Source organism: Oncorhynchus mykiss, chromosome 4, assembly GCF_057628025.1.
Source record: "Oncorhynchus mykiss isolate SJ-2025 chromosome 4, ASM5762802v1, whole genome shotgun sequence".
Classification (NCBI taxonomy): domain Eukaryota; kingdom Metazoa; phylum Chordata; class Actinopteri; order Salmoniformes; family Salmonidae; genus Oncorhynchus; species Oncorhynchus mykiss.
The window spans coordinates 5,913,371-5,932,500 of NC_143025.1; the positions used below are offsets into that span (position 1 = coordinate 5,913,371).

Genomic DNA, 19,130 nt, shown 5'->3' on the forward strand with positions numbered 1-19,130 from the left:
CACACACTGGACACACATTGGACACACACACACTGGACACACACACACTGGACACACACACTGGACAAACACACTGGACACACACACTGGACACACACACTGGACAAACACACTGGACACACACACTGGACACACACAATGGACAAACACACTGGACACACACACTGGACACACACACAATGGACACACATTTAGCAGATGCTCTTATCTGGACAGCTTTATCAGTCCACTTATACAGGACTAGTAAAGGTCCTCTAATACAGGACTGTATAAAGGTCTGTTAATACAGGACTAGTAAAGGTCTGTTAATACAGGACTAGTAATACAGGACTAGTAAAGGTCCTCTAATACAAGACTAGTAAAGGTCCTCTAATACAGGACTAGTAAAGGTCTGTTAATACAGGACTAGTAAAGGTCTGTTAATACAGGACTAGTAAAGGTCCTCTAATACAGGACTAGTAAAGGTCTGTTAATACAGGACTAGTAAAGGTATGTTAATACAGGACTAGTAAAGGTCCTCTAATACAGGACTAGTAAAGGTCTGTTAATACAGGACTAGTAAAGGTCTGTTAATACAGGACTAGTAAATGTCTGTTAATACAGGACTAGTAATACAGGACTAGTAAAGGTCCTCTAATACAGGACTAGTAAAGGTCCTCTAATACAGGACTAGTAAAGGTCTGTTAATACAGGACTAGTAAAGGTCTGTTAATACAGGACTAGTAAAGGTATGTTAATACAGGAGTAGTAAAGGTCTGTTAATACAGGACTAGTAAAGGTCTGTTAATACAGGACTAGTAAAGGTCTGTTAATACAGGACTAGTAAAGGTCTGTTAATACAGGACTAGTAAAGGTATGTTAATACAGGACTAGTAAAGGTCTGTTAATACAGGACTAGTAAAGGTCTGTTAATACAGGACTAGTAAAGGTATGTTAATACATGACTAGTAATACAGGACTAGTAAAGGTCTGTTAATACAGGACTAGTAAAGGTCTGTTAATACAGGACTAGTAAAGGTCTGTTAATACAGGACTAGTAATACAGGACTAGTAAAGGTCTGTTAATACAGGACTAGTAATACAGGACTAGTAAAGGTCTGTTAATACAGGACTAGTAGAGGTATGCTAATACAGGACTAGTAAAGGTCTGCAAATACAGGACTAGTAAAGGTCTGTTAATACAGGACTAGTAACACAGGACTAGTAAAGGTCTGTTAATACAGGACTAGTAAAGGTCCTCTAATACAGGACTAGTAAAGGTCCTCTAATACAGGACTAGTAAAGGTATGTTAATACAGGACTAGTAAAGGTCTGTTAATACAGGACTAGTAATACAGGACTAGTAAAGGTATGTTAATACAGGACTAGTAAAGGTCTGTTAATACAGGACTAGTAAAGGTCCTCTAATACAGGACTAGTAATACAGGACTAGTAAAGGTATGTTAATACAGGACTAGTAATACAGGACTAGTAAAGGGTCTGTTAATACAGGACTAGAAGAGGTCTGCTAATACAGGACTAGTAAAGGTCTGTTAATACAGTACTAGTAAAGGTCTGTTAATACAGGACTAGTAAAGGTCCTCTAATACAGGACTAGTAAAGGTCTGTTAATACAGGACTAGTAAAGGTCCTCTAATACAGGACTAGTAATACAGGACTAGTAAAGGTCCTCTAATACAGGACTAGTAATACAGGACTAGTAACGGTCTGTTAATACAGGACTAGTAGAGGTCTGCTAATACAGGACTAGTAAAGGTCTGCTAATACAGGACTAGTAAAGGTCTGTTAATACAGGACTAGTAAAGGTCCTCTAATACAGGACTAGTAAAGGTCTGTTAATACAGGACTAGTAAAGGTCTGTTAATACAGGACTAGTAAAGGTCCACTATTACAGGACTAGTAAAGGTCTGTTAATACAGGACTAGTAAAGGTCTGTTAATACAGGACTAGTAATACAGGACTAGTAAAGGTCTGTTAATACAGGACTAGTAATACAGGACTAGTAAAGGTCTGTTAATACAGGACTAGTAATACAGGACTAGTAAAGGTCTGTTAATACAGGACTAGTAAAGGTCTGTTAATACAGGACTAGTAAAGGTCTGTTAATACAGGACTAGTAAAGGTCCACTATTACAGGACTAGTAAAGGTCTGTTAATACAGGACTAGTAAAGGTCTGTTAATACAGGACTAGTAATACAGGACTAGTAAAGGTCTGTTAATACAGGACTAGTAATACAGGACTAGTAAAGGTCCTCTAATACAGGACTAGTAATACAGGACTAGTAAAGGTCTGTTAATACAGGACTAGTAATACAGGACTAGTAAAGGTCTGTTAATACAGGACTAGTAAAGGCCCAGTGCACTACTTTGTAAAAAAAAATCTATACATACAGTACATATATGTATTTTGCAAGAACCTCAGCACCCCCACTTCCTGCGGCTATGTTAGACTGCCTGCCGCCCTAGTTATTCTCTATGCAATAGGCTACACTACTACAAGTGGCTTATTACTTGCATTGGGAATGATATAAAATATATTTTCGAAATAACTATGTGTCACCAATCTGATTTATTCTTAGCAATACCGTGTAATTAACAGTCGTCCTAGAGCAGCAAAGAGATGTCAGAGAATTGCCCGTCCCTCAAGATTCCGGAAGTTGCCAAAATGTAAACATATACTTGAAAAATAAAAAGATATCCAAACCCTTGCCTACTCCCTAAAACACGTGCTCCCTGGCTGACCTGCAGCACGTTGTGCGCGGAAATGATTAGGTTATAGGTGAGGGGGACCACCTGTTCGCTATTATTGAGGACCCCAGTTCAAAACAATAGTATTTTTTTTTTTTTATAACCTTTTAACGTTGCAAAACCACACAATTGAACCATCACTTTAACCCATTAAGACCTTGTTTTGTTGCCTATGATGTTTTTTAGCAGCCAGGAGCAGTGAAAATAGCTAAATACTAGATATATAATATAGACAAAGATTAAATTGTGTTAGAAGAAACCATTGGCGACCAGCATATAATCAAAGGCATAAGGAACCATTGGCGACCAGCATATGAGCGCATTCAGGCATGCGTCCAGTCTGGCTTCCATCCCAATACTCTTTCAGGACCACTCTTTTACTATACCCGCTGTTTCTTCCCTGAGCGTCACCGAGAGAAAGAAAGGAGAAAGAGAGAGAGAGGGGGAGAGAGGCTGACAAACTGACTACAGCTACCTGCTGGAAGCGAACGCACTGACGGGGAGGAGGATCGGATATTGAAACACGCACTCTCAACCGAGCAACAAGACAATACAAACAGCTACAACAAAACCCGCAATTAGAGAAGAGTTGTGTGTGTTTTCCAGACGGCAAAGAGGACTAATAATCATCATTACCATTGACCCAACGCCATCAGAAAACCCAGGAGTGAATATATAGCCATGTATTTGAATAGAGAAGAGAACAATAGCAAAGGTAAGAATATTTTAAGAATATATCCACTCTTTGCGAGGAGCACTCCGTGCCTGACAGTTTCAAGGTGTGTATTTGGGTACTGGGAGACGAGGGTAATAACCCGCTCTGTTTTACGATACTATTATGATAATCGCTGTTATGTGTTGGGGATAAGTTGAGGGTCATTGTCACGGACATCTGTAGGGCATCTTGTAGGCTACACATAACGATCCAGACTGATGTTAATGTGTGTCATTGTAGGGCTCTAGGTCACTCTTCTCATCATATCAGATATTCATGTCAGCGTTATTTATAAACTAACCTTCCGTTCTGTCTTCAGTGCGATGATTTCCAAATGTAGGCTAGAATAAGCTACTTGTTGTTAGGCATAGATGGTCTGCCTGCCGACGGTTCGTGTCTTTTTGCTATTTTCACACCTATTCACTAGTAAAGGACAACCAAACACAAGGTCACAACAGCATCCACAACGATGACCAAGTGTATCTGTGGAAGAGGCTAGGATATCCTCTCTTCAGACGCCGACATTTGGCGGAAAAGCTACGCGTTATGGATTCGTTCATGAAAGAGAGAGAGGGGGGGGGGTGGAAAGAAGGGAGCAATGTCTAGGTGAGGAAGAAGAGGAAGAAGAAGGGAAAGAAATAGGCATTTATTAGGAGTAATCTCTCCCACGTGTTTTGGAGGCGTAATGCGTGATTTGCGGGGTTTTCCAGTGTAATACTCCCTACTAGTGTCCCCCTATCTGGGTCGCGTTCATTCGCTTTGGGGCCGGGAGATAATTACCAGCACCACCTAGACGAGACCTGAAGGTCTGTAGTAGCCTAATAACACCTGCTGCTGCTGCTGCTGGAGGAGGGAGACGGAAGGGGAGAAAGGAGGGGAGGGTGAGGGAAGGAGAGAAAGGAGGAGAGGTGAGGGAAGGAGAGAAAGGAGGAGAGAGAGAGAAGGGGGAGGGTGAGGGAAGGAGAGAAAGTAGGAGAGAGAGAAAGGATGGGAGGGTGAGGGAAGGAGAGAAAGTAGGAGAGAGAGAAAGGAGGAGGGTGAGGGAAGGAGAGAGAGGAGGAGAGAGAGAAAAGAGGGGAGGGTGAGAGAAGGAGAGAACGGAGGAGAGAGAGAAAGGAGGGGAGGGTGAGGGAAGGAGAGAAAGGAGGAGGGTGAGGGAAGGAGCGAAAGTAGGAGAGAGAGAAAGGAGGAGGGTGAGGGAAGGAGAGAAAGGAGGAGAGAGAGAAAGGAGGGGAGGGTGAGGGAAGGAGAGAAAGTAGGAGAGAGAGAAAGGAGGGGAGGGTGAGGGAAGGAGAGAACGGAGGAGAGAGAGAAAGGAGGGGAGGGTGAGGGAAGGAGAGAAAGTAGGAGAGAGAGAAAGGAGGGGAGGGTGAGGGAAGGAGAGAAGGGAGGAGAGAGAGAAAGGAGGGAAGGGTGAGGGAAGGAGAGAACGGAGGAGAGAGAGAAAGGAGGGGAGGGTGAGGGAAGGAGAGAAAGGAGGAGGGGCTTTTTTTTGTTCATTTCCTTTAGACGTTAGATAATGGTCTGGTGCGCTGTGTGACTGATAAGGCCACGATACAACTACCGGTCTATTTATTATGTGTGTGTGTGTGTGTGTGTGTTGTAATATCGAGTACAACAACCACTAGTCTACAGACTGAATAAGCTTTTTTGGGAGGTGGAGTAGTAGACAGAAGGAGGTATCACGTCCCAGTATTAGAGTCGGAATATTCCACTACTGCTCAGCTCCGGCTGCACATGCACTGATTCTGGCCTTTTTTCTCTCACGTGAGCGTGTGGACTTTGACTGGCAGGTTGTTAGTCTGTAATCCGGTAGCCCGGTACGGCCGCATGCTCTCTGCTCTGGCTTTAAAATTCAACACGCGTCTCAAGGTGGAGGAGAGAGGAGGGGGAGAGAGAGAGAGAGATGGAGAGGGAGGGAGATAGAGATTGAGAGGAAGAGAGAGATTGAGAGGGAGAGAGAGAGAGTACGGAGAGAGAGAGAGAGAGAGAGACAGAGAGAGAGATTGAGAGGGAGAGAGAGACAGGGAGAGAGGTAGAGAGAGAGAGATTGAGAGGGAGAGAGAGAGATATGGAGAGGGAGAGAGAGTATGGAGAGAGGGAGAGACAGAGAGGGAGAGAGAGAGATATGGAGAGGGAGAGAGTATGGAGAGAGAGAGAGAGAGACATGGAGAGGGAGAGAGAGAGAAATATGGAGAGAGAAAGAGAGAGAGATGGAGAGGGATAAAGAGAGAGAGAGATGGAGAGGGAGAAGGATAGACAGAGATGGATAGAGAGAGAAAGAGAGAGAGATGGAGTGGGAGAGAGAGAAGGAGAGAGGAAGAAAGTGAGAGAGAGGGAGAGAGATAGAGAGATGAAGAGGGAGAGAGATAGAGAGAGAGGAGGAGAGGGAAAGAGAGTGAGAGTTGAGTGGACCATATCGATGACTAGAAGAGGAGTGGTTTGAGGACAAACGACTTGATCATCTCTCTCTCTATTCAATTCAAAGGGTTTTATTGTCTTTCCAGGAGGGGGGACAAGGCCTGGTGGACCTGGAGAGCAGGGTGACAGAGGTCTGACTCAATGAGGTGCAGAGAGGCTACTGTACCTATTGTCTCTCTCTCTCTCTCTCTCTCTCTCTCTCTCTCTCTCTATTCCTCTCTCTCTCTCTGTCCCTCTCTCTCTCTCTATCCCTCTCTCTCTCTCTCTCTCTATTCCTCTCTCTCTCTGTCCCTCTCTCTCTCTCTATCTCTCTCTCTCTCTCTGTCTGTCTGTCTCTCTCTCAATTCAATTCAATTCAATTCAAGGGGCTTTATTGGCATGGGAAACATGTGTTGCCAAAGCAAGTAAAATAGATCATAAACAAAAGTTAAATAAACAATAAAAAAATGTACAGTAAACATTACATTCACAGAAGTTCCAAAAGAATAAAGACATTTCAAATGTCATATTATGTCTATATACAGTGTTGTAACGATGTACAAATAGTTGAAGTACAAAAGGGAAAATGAATTAACATAAATATAGGTTGTATTTTACAATGGTGTTTGTTCTTCACTGGTTGCCCTTTTCTCGTGGCAACAGGTCACAAATCTTGCTGCTGTGACGGCACACTGTGGTATTTCACCCAGTAGATATGGGTGTTTATCAAAATTGGATTTGTTTTTCGAATTCTTTGTGGATCTGTGTAATCTGAGGGAAATAGGCATCTCTAATATGGTCATACATTGGGCAAGAGGTCTCACTAACTCTCTCTCTCTCTACTGGGGAAATACATGCAGTCTGTTGTGTTGTTGTCCCTGCCTTCTTGCCCTTTGTGCTGTTGTCTTGTGCCAAATAATGGTTGTACCATGTTTTGTGCTGCTACCATGTTGTGCTGCTACCATGTTGTGTTGCTACCATGTTGTGCTGCTACCACGTTGTGTTGCTACCATGTTGTGCTGCTACCATGTTGTGTTGCTACCATGTTGTGCTGCTACCATGTTGTGCTGCTACCATGTTGTGCTGCTACCATGTTGTGCTGCTACCATGTTGTGTTGCTACCATGTTGTGCTGCTACCATGTTGTGCTGCTACCATGTTGTGCTGCTGCCATGTTGTGCTGCTGCCATGTTGTGCTGCTACCATGTTGTGCTGCTACCATGTTGTGTTGCTACCATGTTGTGCTGCTACCATGTTGTGCTGCTACCATGTTGTGTTGCTACCATGTTGTGCTGCTACCATGTTGTGCTGCTGCCATGTTGTGCTGCTACCATGTTGTGCTGCTGCCATGTTGTGCTGCTGCCATGTTGTGTTGCTACCATGTTGTGCTGCTACCATGTTGTGTTGCTACCATGTTGTGCTGCTGCCATGTTGTGCTGCTGCCATGTTGTGTTGCTACCATGTTGTGTTGCTACCATGTTGTGTTGCTACCATGTTGTGTTGCTACCCTGTTGTGTTGCTACCATGTTGTGTTGCTACCATGTTGTGTTGCTACCATGTTGTGCTGCTACCATGTTGTGCTGCTACCATGTTGTGCTGCTACCATGTTGTTTGTCACAATCGTCGTAAGAAGCGGACCAAAATGCAGCGTGGTATGTGTTCATGATGATATTTTAATTAAAGAAAGCACTGAACACTGAATACAAAACAATAAACGAATAACGGCCGTGAAGCCAATATAAGAACTGTGCTGAACACAAGCAACTAACATAGACAATCACCCACAACCCACAATGACAAAAACAGGCTGCCTAAATATGGTTCCCAATCAGAGACAACGACTAACACCTGCCTCTGATTGAGAACCATATCAGGCCCAAACACAGAAACAGACAAACTAGACACACAACATAGAATGCCCACTCAGATCACACCCTGACCTAACAAAACATTGAAACATACAAAGCAAACTATGGTCAGGGCGTGACATTGTTGTCATGTTGTTTTGCTACCGTGCTGTGTTGTCATGTGTTGCTGCCTTGCTATGTTGTTGTCTTAGGTCTCTCTTTATGTAGTGTTGTCTCTCTTGTCGTGATGTGTGTCTTGTCCTATATTTATAAATATTTTATTATATGTTATATTTATACATATGTATTTATTTATTTATTATTATTATATATATTTTTTTTTATGCCAGGACCCGTCCCCACAGGAGGCCTTTTGCCTGTTGGTCATTGTGAATAAGAATTTGTTCTTAACTTACTTGCTTAGTTAAAAAAAAAGGTTACCTACAATACATCCCGAATAGCAAACCATTCCCTTTATAGCAGTATGGACGCTGGTCAAATGTAGGCAAAAGGGTACCATTTGGGACGCAGGCAATGTCTGCCCGTTTGAAAATTGGCCTCAACTTTCAACTTAACTTCAGCTATAGAAATACTTTTTCCAAGGTTTGGCAGCTGTCCAAGATGGCAGTGCATTGGCAGAAATATTAAATTATATTTTTCAAAGGTTATATAACTGGTGATGAGAAATTATTAGTTTTTCAGGGTTGTGAAGCTGTTTGGATAACACAATTGAATTATCTCTTGGCAAACACCTTCACACAAACGGATCCTGTGTGAGAAAAAACCAAAACATTTATGACAAATATTACTAAACCTTGGAGAAGTGGGAGAATATCAGAAATAAAACCCTGACAAAGCTACGGCTATTCACCCCCACAGTGACATGCAGTTTGTGTCAGTATTTCAGTCAACAAGGTATCTATTATCATCAGTATTTCAGTCAACAAGGTATCTATTTGTATCAGTATTTCAGTCAACAAGGTATCTATTGGTATCAGTATTTCAGTCAACAAGGTATCTATTGGTATCAGTATTTCAGTCAATGAGGTATCTATTGGTATCAGTATGTCAGTCAACAAGGTATCTATTGCTATCAGTATTTCAGTCAACAAGGTATCTATTGGTATAAGTATGTCAGTCAACAAGGTATCAATTGGTATCAGTATTTCAGTCAACGAGGTATGTATTGGTATCAGCATTTCAGTCAACAAGGTATCTATTGGTATCAGTATGTCAGTCAACAAGGTATCTATTGGTATCAGTATTTCAGTCAACAAGGTATGTATTGGTATCAGCATTTTAATCAACAAGGTATCTATTTTCATCAGTATTTCAGTCAACAAGGTATATATTTTCATCAGTATTTCAGTCAACAAGGTATCTATTGGTATCATTATTTCAGTCAACAAGGTATCTAGTTCATCAGTTTTTCAACAAGGTATCTATATCAATCAGTATTTCAGTCAACAAGGTATCTATTGGTATCCGTATTTCGGTCAACAAGGTATCTATTGGTATCAGTATTTCAGTCAACATGGTATCTATTGGTATCATTATTTCAGTCAACAAGGTATCTATTGGTATCAGCATTTCAGTCAACAAGGTATCTGTTTTCATCAGTATTTCAGTCAACAAGGTATCTATTGGTATCAGTATTTCAGTCAACAATGTATCTATTTGTATCAGTATTTCAGTCAACAAGTTATCTATTGGTATCAGCATTTCAGTCAACAAGGTATCTATTTTCATCAGTATTTCAGTCAACAAGGTATCTATTGGTATCAGTATTTCAGTCAACAAGTTATCTATTGGTATCAGCATTTCAGTCAACAAGGTATCTATTTTCATCAGTATTTCAGTCAACAAGGTATCTATTTTCATCAGTTTTCAGTCAACAAGGTATCTATTGGTATCAGTATTTCAGTCAACAAGGTATCTATTGGTATCAGCATTTCAGTCAACAAGTTATCTATTTTCATCAGTATTTTAGTCAACAAGATATCTATTTTCATCAGTATTTCAGTCAACAATGTATCTATTGGTATCAGTATTTCAGTCAACAAGGTATCTATTTGTATCAGTATTTCAGTCAACAATGTATCTATTTTCATCAGTATCAGTCAACAAGTTATCTATTGGTATCAGTATTTCAGTCAATAGGGTATCTATTGGTATCAGTTTTACAGTCAACAAGGTATCTATTTTCATCAGTATTTCAGTCAACAAGGTATCTATTGGTATCATTATTTCAGTCAACCAAGTATCCATTGGTATCAGTATTTCAGTCAACAAGGGATCTATTGGTATCAGCATTTCAGTCAACAAGGTATCTGTTTTAATCAGTATTTCAGTCAACAAGGTATCTATTGGTATCAGTATTTCAGTCAACAAGGTATATATTGGTATCATTATTTCAGTCAACAAAAATCCCCTGTCCTCTTGGCCCTAACCCTTGCCTGTCCTCTTGGCCCTAACCCTTGCCTGTCCTCTTGGCCCTAACCTTTGCCTGTCCTCTTGGCCCTAACCCTTGCCTGTCCTCTTGGCCCTAACCTTTGCCTGTCCTCTTGGCCCTAACCCTTGCCTGTCAATCAACAAGGTATCTATTTTCACCCGTATTTCAGTCAACAAGGTATCTATTGGTATCAGTATTTCAGTAAACAAGGTATCTGTTGGGATCAGTATTTCAGTCAACACGGTATCTATTGGTATCAGTATTTCAGTCAACAAGGTATCTATTTTCACCAGTATTTCAGTCAACAAGGTATCTATTGATATCAGTATTTCAGTAAACAAGGAATCTATTGGTATCAGTATTTCAGTCAACAGGGTATCTATTGGTGTCAGTATTTCAGTCAACAAGGTATCTATTTTCACCAGTATTTCAGTCAACAAGGCATCTATTAGTATCACTATTTCAGTCAACAAGGTATCTATTGGTATCAGTATTTCAGTCAACAAGGTATCTATTCGTATCAGTATTTCAGTCAACAAGTTATCTATTGGTATCAGTATTTCAGTCAACAAGTTATCTATTGGTATCAATATTTCAGTCAACAAAAATCCTCTGTCCTCTTGGCCCTAACCCTTGCCTGGCATCTTTGGCCCTAACCCTTGCCTGTCCTCTTGGCCCTAACCTTTGCCTGTCCTCTTGGCCCTAACCTTTGCCTGTCCTCTTGGCCCTAACCCTTGCCTGTCCTCTTGCCTGTCCACTTTCACCCGTATTTCAGTCAACAAGGTATCTATTGGTATCAGTATTTCAGTAAACAAGGTATCTGTTGGGATCAGTATTTCAGTCAACAAGGTATCTATTGGTATAAGTATGTCAGTCAACAAGGTATCAATTGGTATCAGTATTTCAGTCAACGAGGTATGTATTGGTATCAGCATTTCAGTCAACAAGGTATCTATTGGTATCAGTATGTCAGTCAACAAGGTATCTATTGGTATCAGTATTTCAGTCAACAAGGTATGTATTGGTATCAGCATTTTAATCAACAAGGTATCTATTTTCATCAGTATTTCAGTCAACAAGGTATATATTTTCATCAGTATTTCAGTCAACAAGGTATCTATTGGTATCATTATTTCAGTCAACAAGGTATCTAGTTCATCAGTTTTTCAACAAGGTATCTATATCAATCAGTATTTCAGTCAACAAGGTATCTATTGGTATCCGTATTTCGGTCAACAAGGTATCTATTGGTATCAGTATTTCAGTCAACATGGTATCTATTGGTATCATTATTTCAGTCAACAAGGTATCTGTTTTCATCAGTATTTCAGTCAACAAGGTATCTATGTTCATTAGTATTTCAGTCAACAAGGTATCTATTGGTATCAGTATTTCAGTCAACAATGTATCTATTTGTATCAGTATTTCAGTCAACAAGTTATCTATTGGTATCAGCATTTCAGTCAACAAGGTATCTATTTTCATCAGTATTTCAGTCAACAAGGTATCTATTGGTATCAGTATTTCAGTCAACAAGTTATCTATTGGTATCAGCATTTCAGTCAACAAGGTATCTATTTTCATCAGTATTTCAGTCAACAAGGTATCTATTTTCATCAGTTTTCAGTCAACAAGGTATCTATTGGTATCAGTATTTCAGTCAACAAGGTATCTATTGGTATCAGCATTTCAGTCAACAAGTTATCTATTTTCATCAGTATTTTAGTCAACAAGATATCTATTTGTATCAGTATTTCAGTCAACAATGTATCTATTTTCATCAGTATCAGTCAACAAGTTATCTATTGGTATCAGTATTTCAGTCAATAGGGTATCTATTGGTATCAGTTTTACAGTCAACAAGGTATCTATTTTCATCAGTATTTCAGTCAACAAGGTATCTATTGGTATCATTATTTCAGTCAACCAAGTATCCATTGGTATCAGTATTTCAGTCAACAAGGGATCTATTGGTATCAGCATTTCAGTCAACAAGGTATCTGTTTTAATCAGTATTTCAGTCAACAAGGTATCTATTGGTATCAGTATTTCAGTCAACAAGGTATATATTGGTATCATTATTTCAGTCAACAAAAATCCCCTGTCCTCTTGGCCCTAACCCTTGCCTGTCCTCTTGGCCCTAACCCTTGCCTGTCCTCTTGGCCCTAACCTTTGCCTGTCCTCTTGGCCCTAACCCTTGCCTGTCCTCTTGGCCCTAACCTTTGCCTGTCCTCTTGGCCCTAACCCTTGCCTGTCAATCAACAAGGTATCTATTTTCACCCGTATTTCAGTCAACAAGGTATCTATTGGTATCAGTATTTCAGTAAACAAGGTATCTGTTGGGATCAGTATTTCAGTCAACACGGTATCTATTGGTATCAGTATTTCAGTCAACAAGGTATCTATTTTCACCAGTATTTCAGTCAACAAGGTATCTATTGATATCAGTATTTCAGTAAACAAGGAATCTATTGGTATCAGTATTTCAGTCAACAGGGTATCTATTGGTGTCAGTATTTCAGTCAACAAGGTATCTATTTTCACCAGTATTTCAGTCAACAAGGCATCTATTAGTATCACTATTTCAGTCAACAAGGTATCTATTGGTATCAGTATTTCAGTCAACAAGGTATCTATTCGTATCAGTATTTCAGTCAACAAGTTATCTATTGGTATCAGTATTTCAGTCAACAAGTTATCTATTGGTATCAATATTTCAGTCAACAAAAATCCTCTGTCCTCTTGGCCCTAACCCTTGCCTGGCCTCTTTGGCCCTAACCCTTGCCTGTCCTCTTGGCCCTAACCTTTGCCTGTCCTCTTGGCCCTAACCTTTGCCTGTCCTCTTGGCCCTAACCCTTGCCTGTCCTCTTGGCCCTAACCCTTGCCTGTCCTCTTGGCCCTAACCCTTGCCTGTCCTCTTGGCCCTAACCCTTGCCTGTCCTCTTGGCCCTAACCCTTGCCTGTCTTCTTGGCCCTAACCCTTGCCTGTCCTCTTGGCCCTAACCCTTGCCTGTCCTCTTGGTCCTAATCATTGCCTGTCCTCTTGGCCCTAACCCTTGCCTGTCGTCTTGGCCCTAACCTTTGCCTGTCTTCTTGGCCCTAACCCTTGCCTGTCCTCTTGGCCCTAACCCTTGCCTGTCCTCTTGGCCCTAACCCTTGCCTGTCCTCTTGGCCCTAACCCTTGCCTGTCCTCTTGGCCCTAACCCTTGCCTGTCCTCTTGGCCCTAACCCTTACCTGTCCTCTTGGCCCTAGCCCTTGCCTGTCCTCTTGGCCCTAACCCTTGCCTGTCCTCTTGGCCCTAATCCTTGCCTGTCCTCTTGGCCCTAACCCTGGCCTGTCCTCTTGGCCCTAACCCTGGCCTCTCCTCTTGGCCCTAACCCTTGCCTGTCCTCTTGGCCCTAGCCCTGGCCTGACCTCTTGGCCCTAGCCCTGGCCTGTCCTCTTGGCCCTAACCCTTGCCTGTCCTCTTGGCCCTAACCCTTGCCTGTCCTCTTGCATATTGTCTGGTTAGGCATCAGCAGTGTGGGGATGGATCGTCCTGACTTCCTCCATATTGCTTTGGTCCACCTAACATATCATCAAAACACACCTTCATATTCTATAGCTACAGTCCATACCTGTTGACTCCTTCATTCTCTAGCTACAGTCCATACCTGTTGACTCCTTCATTCTCTAGCTACAGTCCATACCTGTTGACTCCCTCATTCTCTAGCTACAGTCCATACCTGTTGACTCCTTCATTCTCTAGCTACAGTCCATACCTGTTGACTCCTTCATTCTCTAGCTACAGTCCATACCTGTTGACTCCCTCATTCTCTAGCTACAGTCCATACCTGTTGACACCTTCATTCTCTAGCTACAGTCCATACCTGTTGACTCCTTCATTCTCTAGCTACAGTCCATACCTGTTGACTCCCTCATTCTCTAGCTACAGTCCATACCTGTTGACTCCTTCATTCTCTAGCTACAGTCCATACCTGTTGACTCCTTCATTCTCTAGCTACAGTCCATACCTGTTGACTCCCTCATTCTCTAGCTACAGTCCATACCTGTTGACTCCTTCATTCTATAGCTACAGTCCATACCTGTTGACGCCTTCATTCTATAGCTACAGTCCATACCTGTTGACTCCTTCATTCTATAGCTACAGTCCATACCTGTTGACTCCTTCATTCCAGGGCCCTGGTCAAAAGGAGTGCACTAGGGAATAGGGTGCCATTTGAGATATAACCTTGGTCAAAAGTAGTGCACTAGATAATAGGGTGCCATTTGAGATATAACCTTGGTCAAAAGTAGTGCACTAGATAATAGGGTGCCATTTGAGATATAACCTTGGTCAAAAGTAGTGCACTAGATAATAGGGTGCCATTTGAGATATAACCTTGGTCAAAAGTAGTGCACTAGATAATAGGGTGCCATTTGAGATATAACCTTGGTCAAAACTAGTTCACTAGGGAATAGAGTGACACAGCCCACAGTGATCCCTACTGACCAAAGCAGAGAGCACAAGCACAGGGTGAAAAAACGTCTTTATGGATTTCAAACCAAACATTTAATATTTCACAGTAATGGCATTTGTCTCCCTTTTTTCCCACGCAGAGTTATGATGATTCTTGGTATAAACCGATACATCCCTGAACCTGCTTAAGGAATGAAAAGTATCCGGGTTGGGAAGGCTGTTTAGGATCTGTGATATGGTGTGAAGAGTAGCGTCGGCCAGAGAATGGGAGGGTTCATCACCTCTCTGTTATGGTTGCCCTGCCGGGGGAAATTGATGATGTCCTGCTCTTCATGGTTAATTCACTCATTTAGAATTGGAAATGATTTGTGGGATTGTTGCTGCTGTTGCTGCTGAGGCGTGGGTCTAATGTCCATGTCTGGTTGGAAGATGAATTGAGAGAGGAGGAGTGCGAAAGATGGCAAAGCTATGAATATGAGCTTTTTATTCAATCAGTGTACATGTCTGTGGATACAGAGCTTCTATCTGGGAGATTACTATGGATGTCTAAAGATGTCTTACTAATGCCCTGGGACCTAATAACGACTTATAGAAAAAGCCTTTACATACTGTATCAGCTTCTCTGGTCCAGAGCCATATATTTAGAGAGTTGGGCCGTAGATCACTCCAGAGCCATATATTTAGAGAGTTGGGCCATTGGTCACTCCAGAGCCATATATTTAGAGAGTTAGGCTATAGGTCACTCCAGACCGTATATTTAGAGAATTAGGCTATAGGTCACTCCAGACCGTATATTTAGAGAGTTGGGCCATAGGTCACTCCAGACCGTATATTTAGAGAGTTAGGCTATAGGTCACTCCAGACCATATATTTAGAGAGTTAGGCTATAGGTCACTCCAGACCATATATTTAGAGAGTTAGGCTATAGGTCACTCCAGACCGTATATTTAGAGAGTTGGGCCATAGGTCACTCCAGACCGTATATTTAGAGAGTTGGGCCATAGGTCACTCCAGACCATATATTTAGAGAGTTAGGCTATGGGTCACTCGAGAGCCATATATTTAGAGAGTTAGGCTATGGGTCACTCGAGAGCCATATATTTAGAGAGTTAGGCAAACTTTTAGAATAATGCAGAAATCTCATTGGACAAACTCTCCAAAGGGTAATGCCAACTTGCAACCTTGGGACGTCCAAACCCGAAACCTTTTGCATTTAACTTCAATAGTGTGATGTCAGATTTGGGACGTCCCACAGATCCCGTTTAGACTTTAACGCTCTTTAAATACATTACCAAATATATATATTTTTTTATAACTAAACCAAGATAGACCACGGCCTGTTGTTTCCAATGGGAACAAACGAGTCGTAGTGGGCAGAACAAGCAAGGAGGTGGGCAGAGCCAATCACGAACTAGCAATGTCCAATTAGCCCGTTCTAGCGTCATCTGCATATTTCCGGTAGGGAACAGCTACTCTGTGAGGTGCGCTTGTGCAATAATTCAATTCGCCTTCGCACTCCTTCTAAAACAACGCCATTTATTACAACTTTGGCAAATTGTAAATTCTACAAAACTTAGTCCACTCTGCTCTTAACAGGTTCTAGTTTTGGGAACAGAAAAATGCATTGAGATCAAATGTTTCAATGACGAGACGATGTGCAGAACGGTGAGTCAACATCCATCTTGTAACGGCTTTCTTCGGGTGAAGGAGAGTCGGACCAAAATGCGGCGTGTAGATTGCGATCCATGTTTATTAAACTGAAGCAAACACGAATCTAAATACAAACACTGCAAAACAATAAACGTAACGAAAACCGAAACAGCCTAATACTCGTGCACATAAACACGGACATCAGGACACTAAGGACAATCACCCACGAAACACTCAAAGAATATGGCTGCCTAAATATGGTTCCCAATCAGAGACAACGATAAACACCTGCCTCTGATTGAGAACCACTCCAGACAGCCATAGACTTAACTAGAACACCCCACTAAGCTACAATCCCAATACCAACACACCACATACAAAAACCCATGCCACACCCTGGCCTGACCAACTAAATGAAGATAAACACAAAATACTTCGACCAGGGCGTGACACATCTCCTTCCGTCTCCTCCCACTTCCGTCCACTGGGCTTCCTCTCATTACCATATTTGGTAGTGAGGGGAAACGCCAAGCCGGATGCTTCACATTGCTTCCTCTCATTACCATATTTGGTAGTGAGGGGAAACGCCAAGCCGGATGCTTCACATTGCTTCCTCTTATTACCATATTTGGTAGTGAGGGGAAACACCAAGCCGGATGCTTCACATTGCTTCCTCTCATTACCATATTTGGTAGTGAGGGGAAACGCCAAGCCGGATGCTTCACATTCATACGTCCGATTAAATATCTATCTCATTGTTGTGTCGGTGACATCACTCTGGGTCAGTCTACTTGACGACGACGCTGTAATTTACAGCCCCAGTTTATGTCTCCAGTCCTTAATCAATCAGAGAGACAAACGGTTTAAACACTGTGATTTATTATTAAACTGTGGGGAGAGTCTCAGGATTTATCTCAAATGGCACCCTATTCCCCGATGTAGTGCACTACTTTAGACCAGAGCCCTGTGGGCCTTTGTCAAAAGTAGTGCACAATGGAAAAGAGTGGATTTAGGGACCTAGTCCCTAGTGGAAGGATACAGAGAGAGAGAAAGAGAGAGAGAAAGGGCAATAAATACAGTCCCTAAGTGGAAGGATACAGAGAGAGAAAGAGAGAGAGAAAGGACAATAAATACAGTCCCTAGTGGAAGGATACATAACTGGGGATTTGTGAGCAGACTAATCACATATTGAAATGGAAGATAACTGTGTAGAAAGAACGAGAGGAGTTTTTACTTCATACAGAGAAATATAACGTTACTAAAACAAGACTATGTAGGATAATTAATCCAGAGTGACTCACAGTCCAGTTACAGTTTAATGATTTACAGTACAGTGATTTACAGTACAGTGATTTACAGCACAGTGATTTACAGTAGTGTGATTCACAGCTCAGTGATTTACAGTAGTGTGATTCACAGCTCAGTGATTTACAGTACAGTGATTTACAGTACAGTGATTTACAGTACAGTGATTTACAGTACAGTGATTTACAGTTCAGTGATTTACAGTTCAGTGATTTACAGTACAGTGATTTACAGCACAGTGATTTACAGTTCAGTGATTTACAATACAGTGATTTACAGTACAGTGATTTACAGCACAGTGATTTACAGTTCAGTGATTTACAGCACAGTGATTTACAGTTCAGTGATTTACAGCACAGTGATTTACAGCACAGTGATTTTTACAGTACAGTGATTTACAATACAGTGATTTACAGTTCAGTGATTTACAGCACAGTGATTTACAGTTCAGTGATTTACAGTACAGTGATTAACAGTACAGTGATTTACAGTTCAGTGATTTACAGTACACTAATTGCGTATTGAACTAGAACCCCTTTTGGTTACTGGCCCAATGCGTTAACCGTTTGGATACCTGACGCCTTTCCTCTTGGAATGGTACATTGGGGTAAATCCTGAGACTCTCCCCACAGTTTAATAATAATAATAATCCTCTTTGTTGTTTGCCCCTTAATTTTTTTTTTTTTATATATTCATGAGAATTATAATTTATGATAAAACTGTCAATTAACTGAGAAATAAAAGGCTACAGGCAAAGCCTGTCGATCTACAAAGACAATATTTATATTTCAAGATTTTATAAATGTCCTTGTCTTCAGTCCAATATAGTGTTTACCTACAGGATGATGATGATCAATCCCATCCGGCTGTGTAGTGAGAGGTCTCTTCACTGTCAATTCCATCAGGCTGTGTAGTGAGAGGTCTCTTCACTGTCAATCCCATCAGGCTGTGTAGTGAGAGGTCTCTTCACTATCAATCCCATCTGGCTGTGTAGTGAGAGGTCTCTTCACTGTCAATTCCATCAGGCTGTGTAGTGAGAGGTCTCTTCACTGTCAATCCCATCAGGCTGTGTAGTGAGAGGTCTCTTCACTGTCAATCCCATCTGGCTGTGTAGTGAGAGGTCTCTTCACTGTCAATCCCATCAGGCTGTGTAGTGAGAGGTCTCTTCACTGTCAATCCCATCAGGCTGTGTAGTGAGAGGTCTCTTCACTGTCAATCCCATCAGGCTGTGTAGTGAGAGGTCTCTTCACTGTCAATCCCATCAGGCTGTGTAGTGAGAGGTCTCTTCACTGTCAATCCCATCAGGCTGTGTAGTGAGAGGTCTCTTCACTGTCAATCCCAACATGCTGTGTAGTGAGAGGTCTCTTCACTATCAATCCCAACATGCTGTGTAGTGAGAGGTCTCTTCACTGTCAATCCCATCAGGCTGTGTAGTGAGAGGTCTCTTCACTGTCAATCCCATCAGGCTGTGTAGTGAGAGGTCTCTTCACTGTCAATCCCAACATGCTGTGTAGTGAGAGGCTTAACCATTCTGCCTGGATGACATCCTCTCA

The 19,130-nt window shown here is 41.7% G+C and overlaps 1 protein-coding gene across 1 annotated transcript in view; it reads left to right on the forward strand.

The window, feature by feature from the left end:
- Window positions 1-3,010: 3,010 nt before the first annotated feature.
- LOC118945757 (synaptotagmin-7) overlaps window positions 3,011-19,130 on the forward strand; it is a 311,878-nt gene continuing 295,758 nt past the window's right edge. The window contains exon 1 of the mRNA XM_090230969.1: window positions 3,011-3,464. Within this exon, the coding sequence (XP_090087095.1) occupies window positions 3,431-3,464 (34 nt within the window). The 5' untranslated portion in view covers window positions 3,011-3,430. The remainder of the gene's footprint in view (window positions 3,465-19,130) is intronic.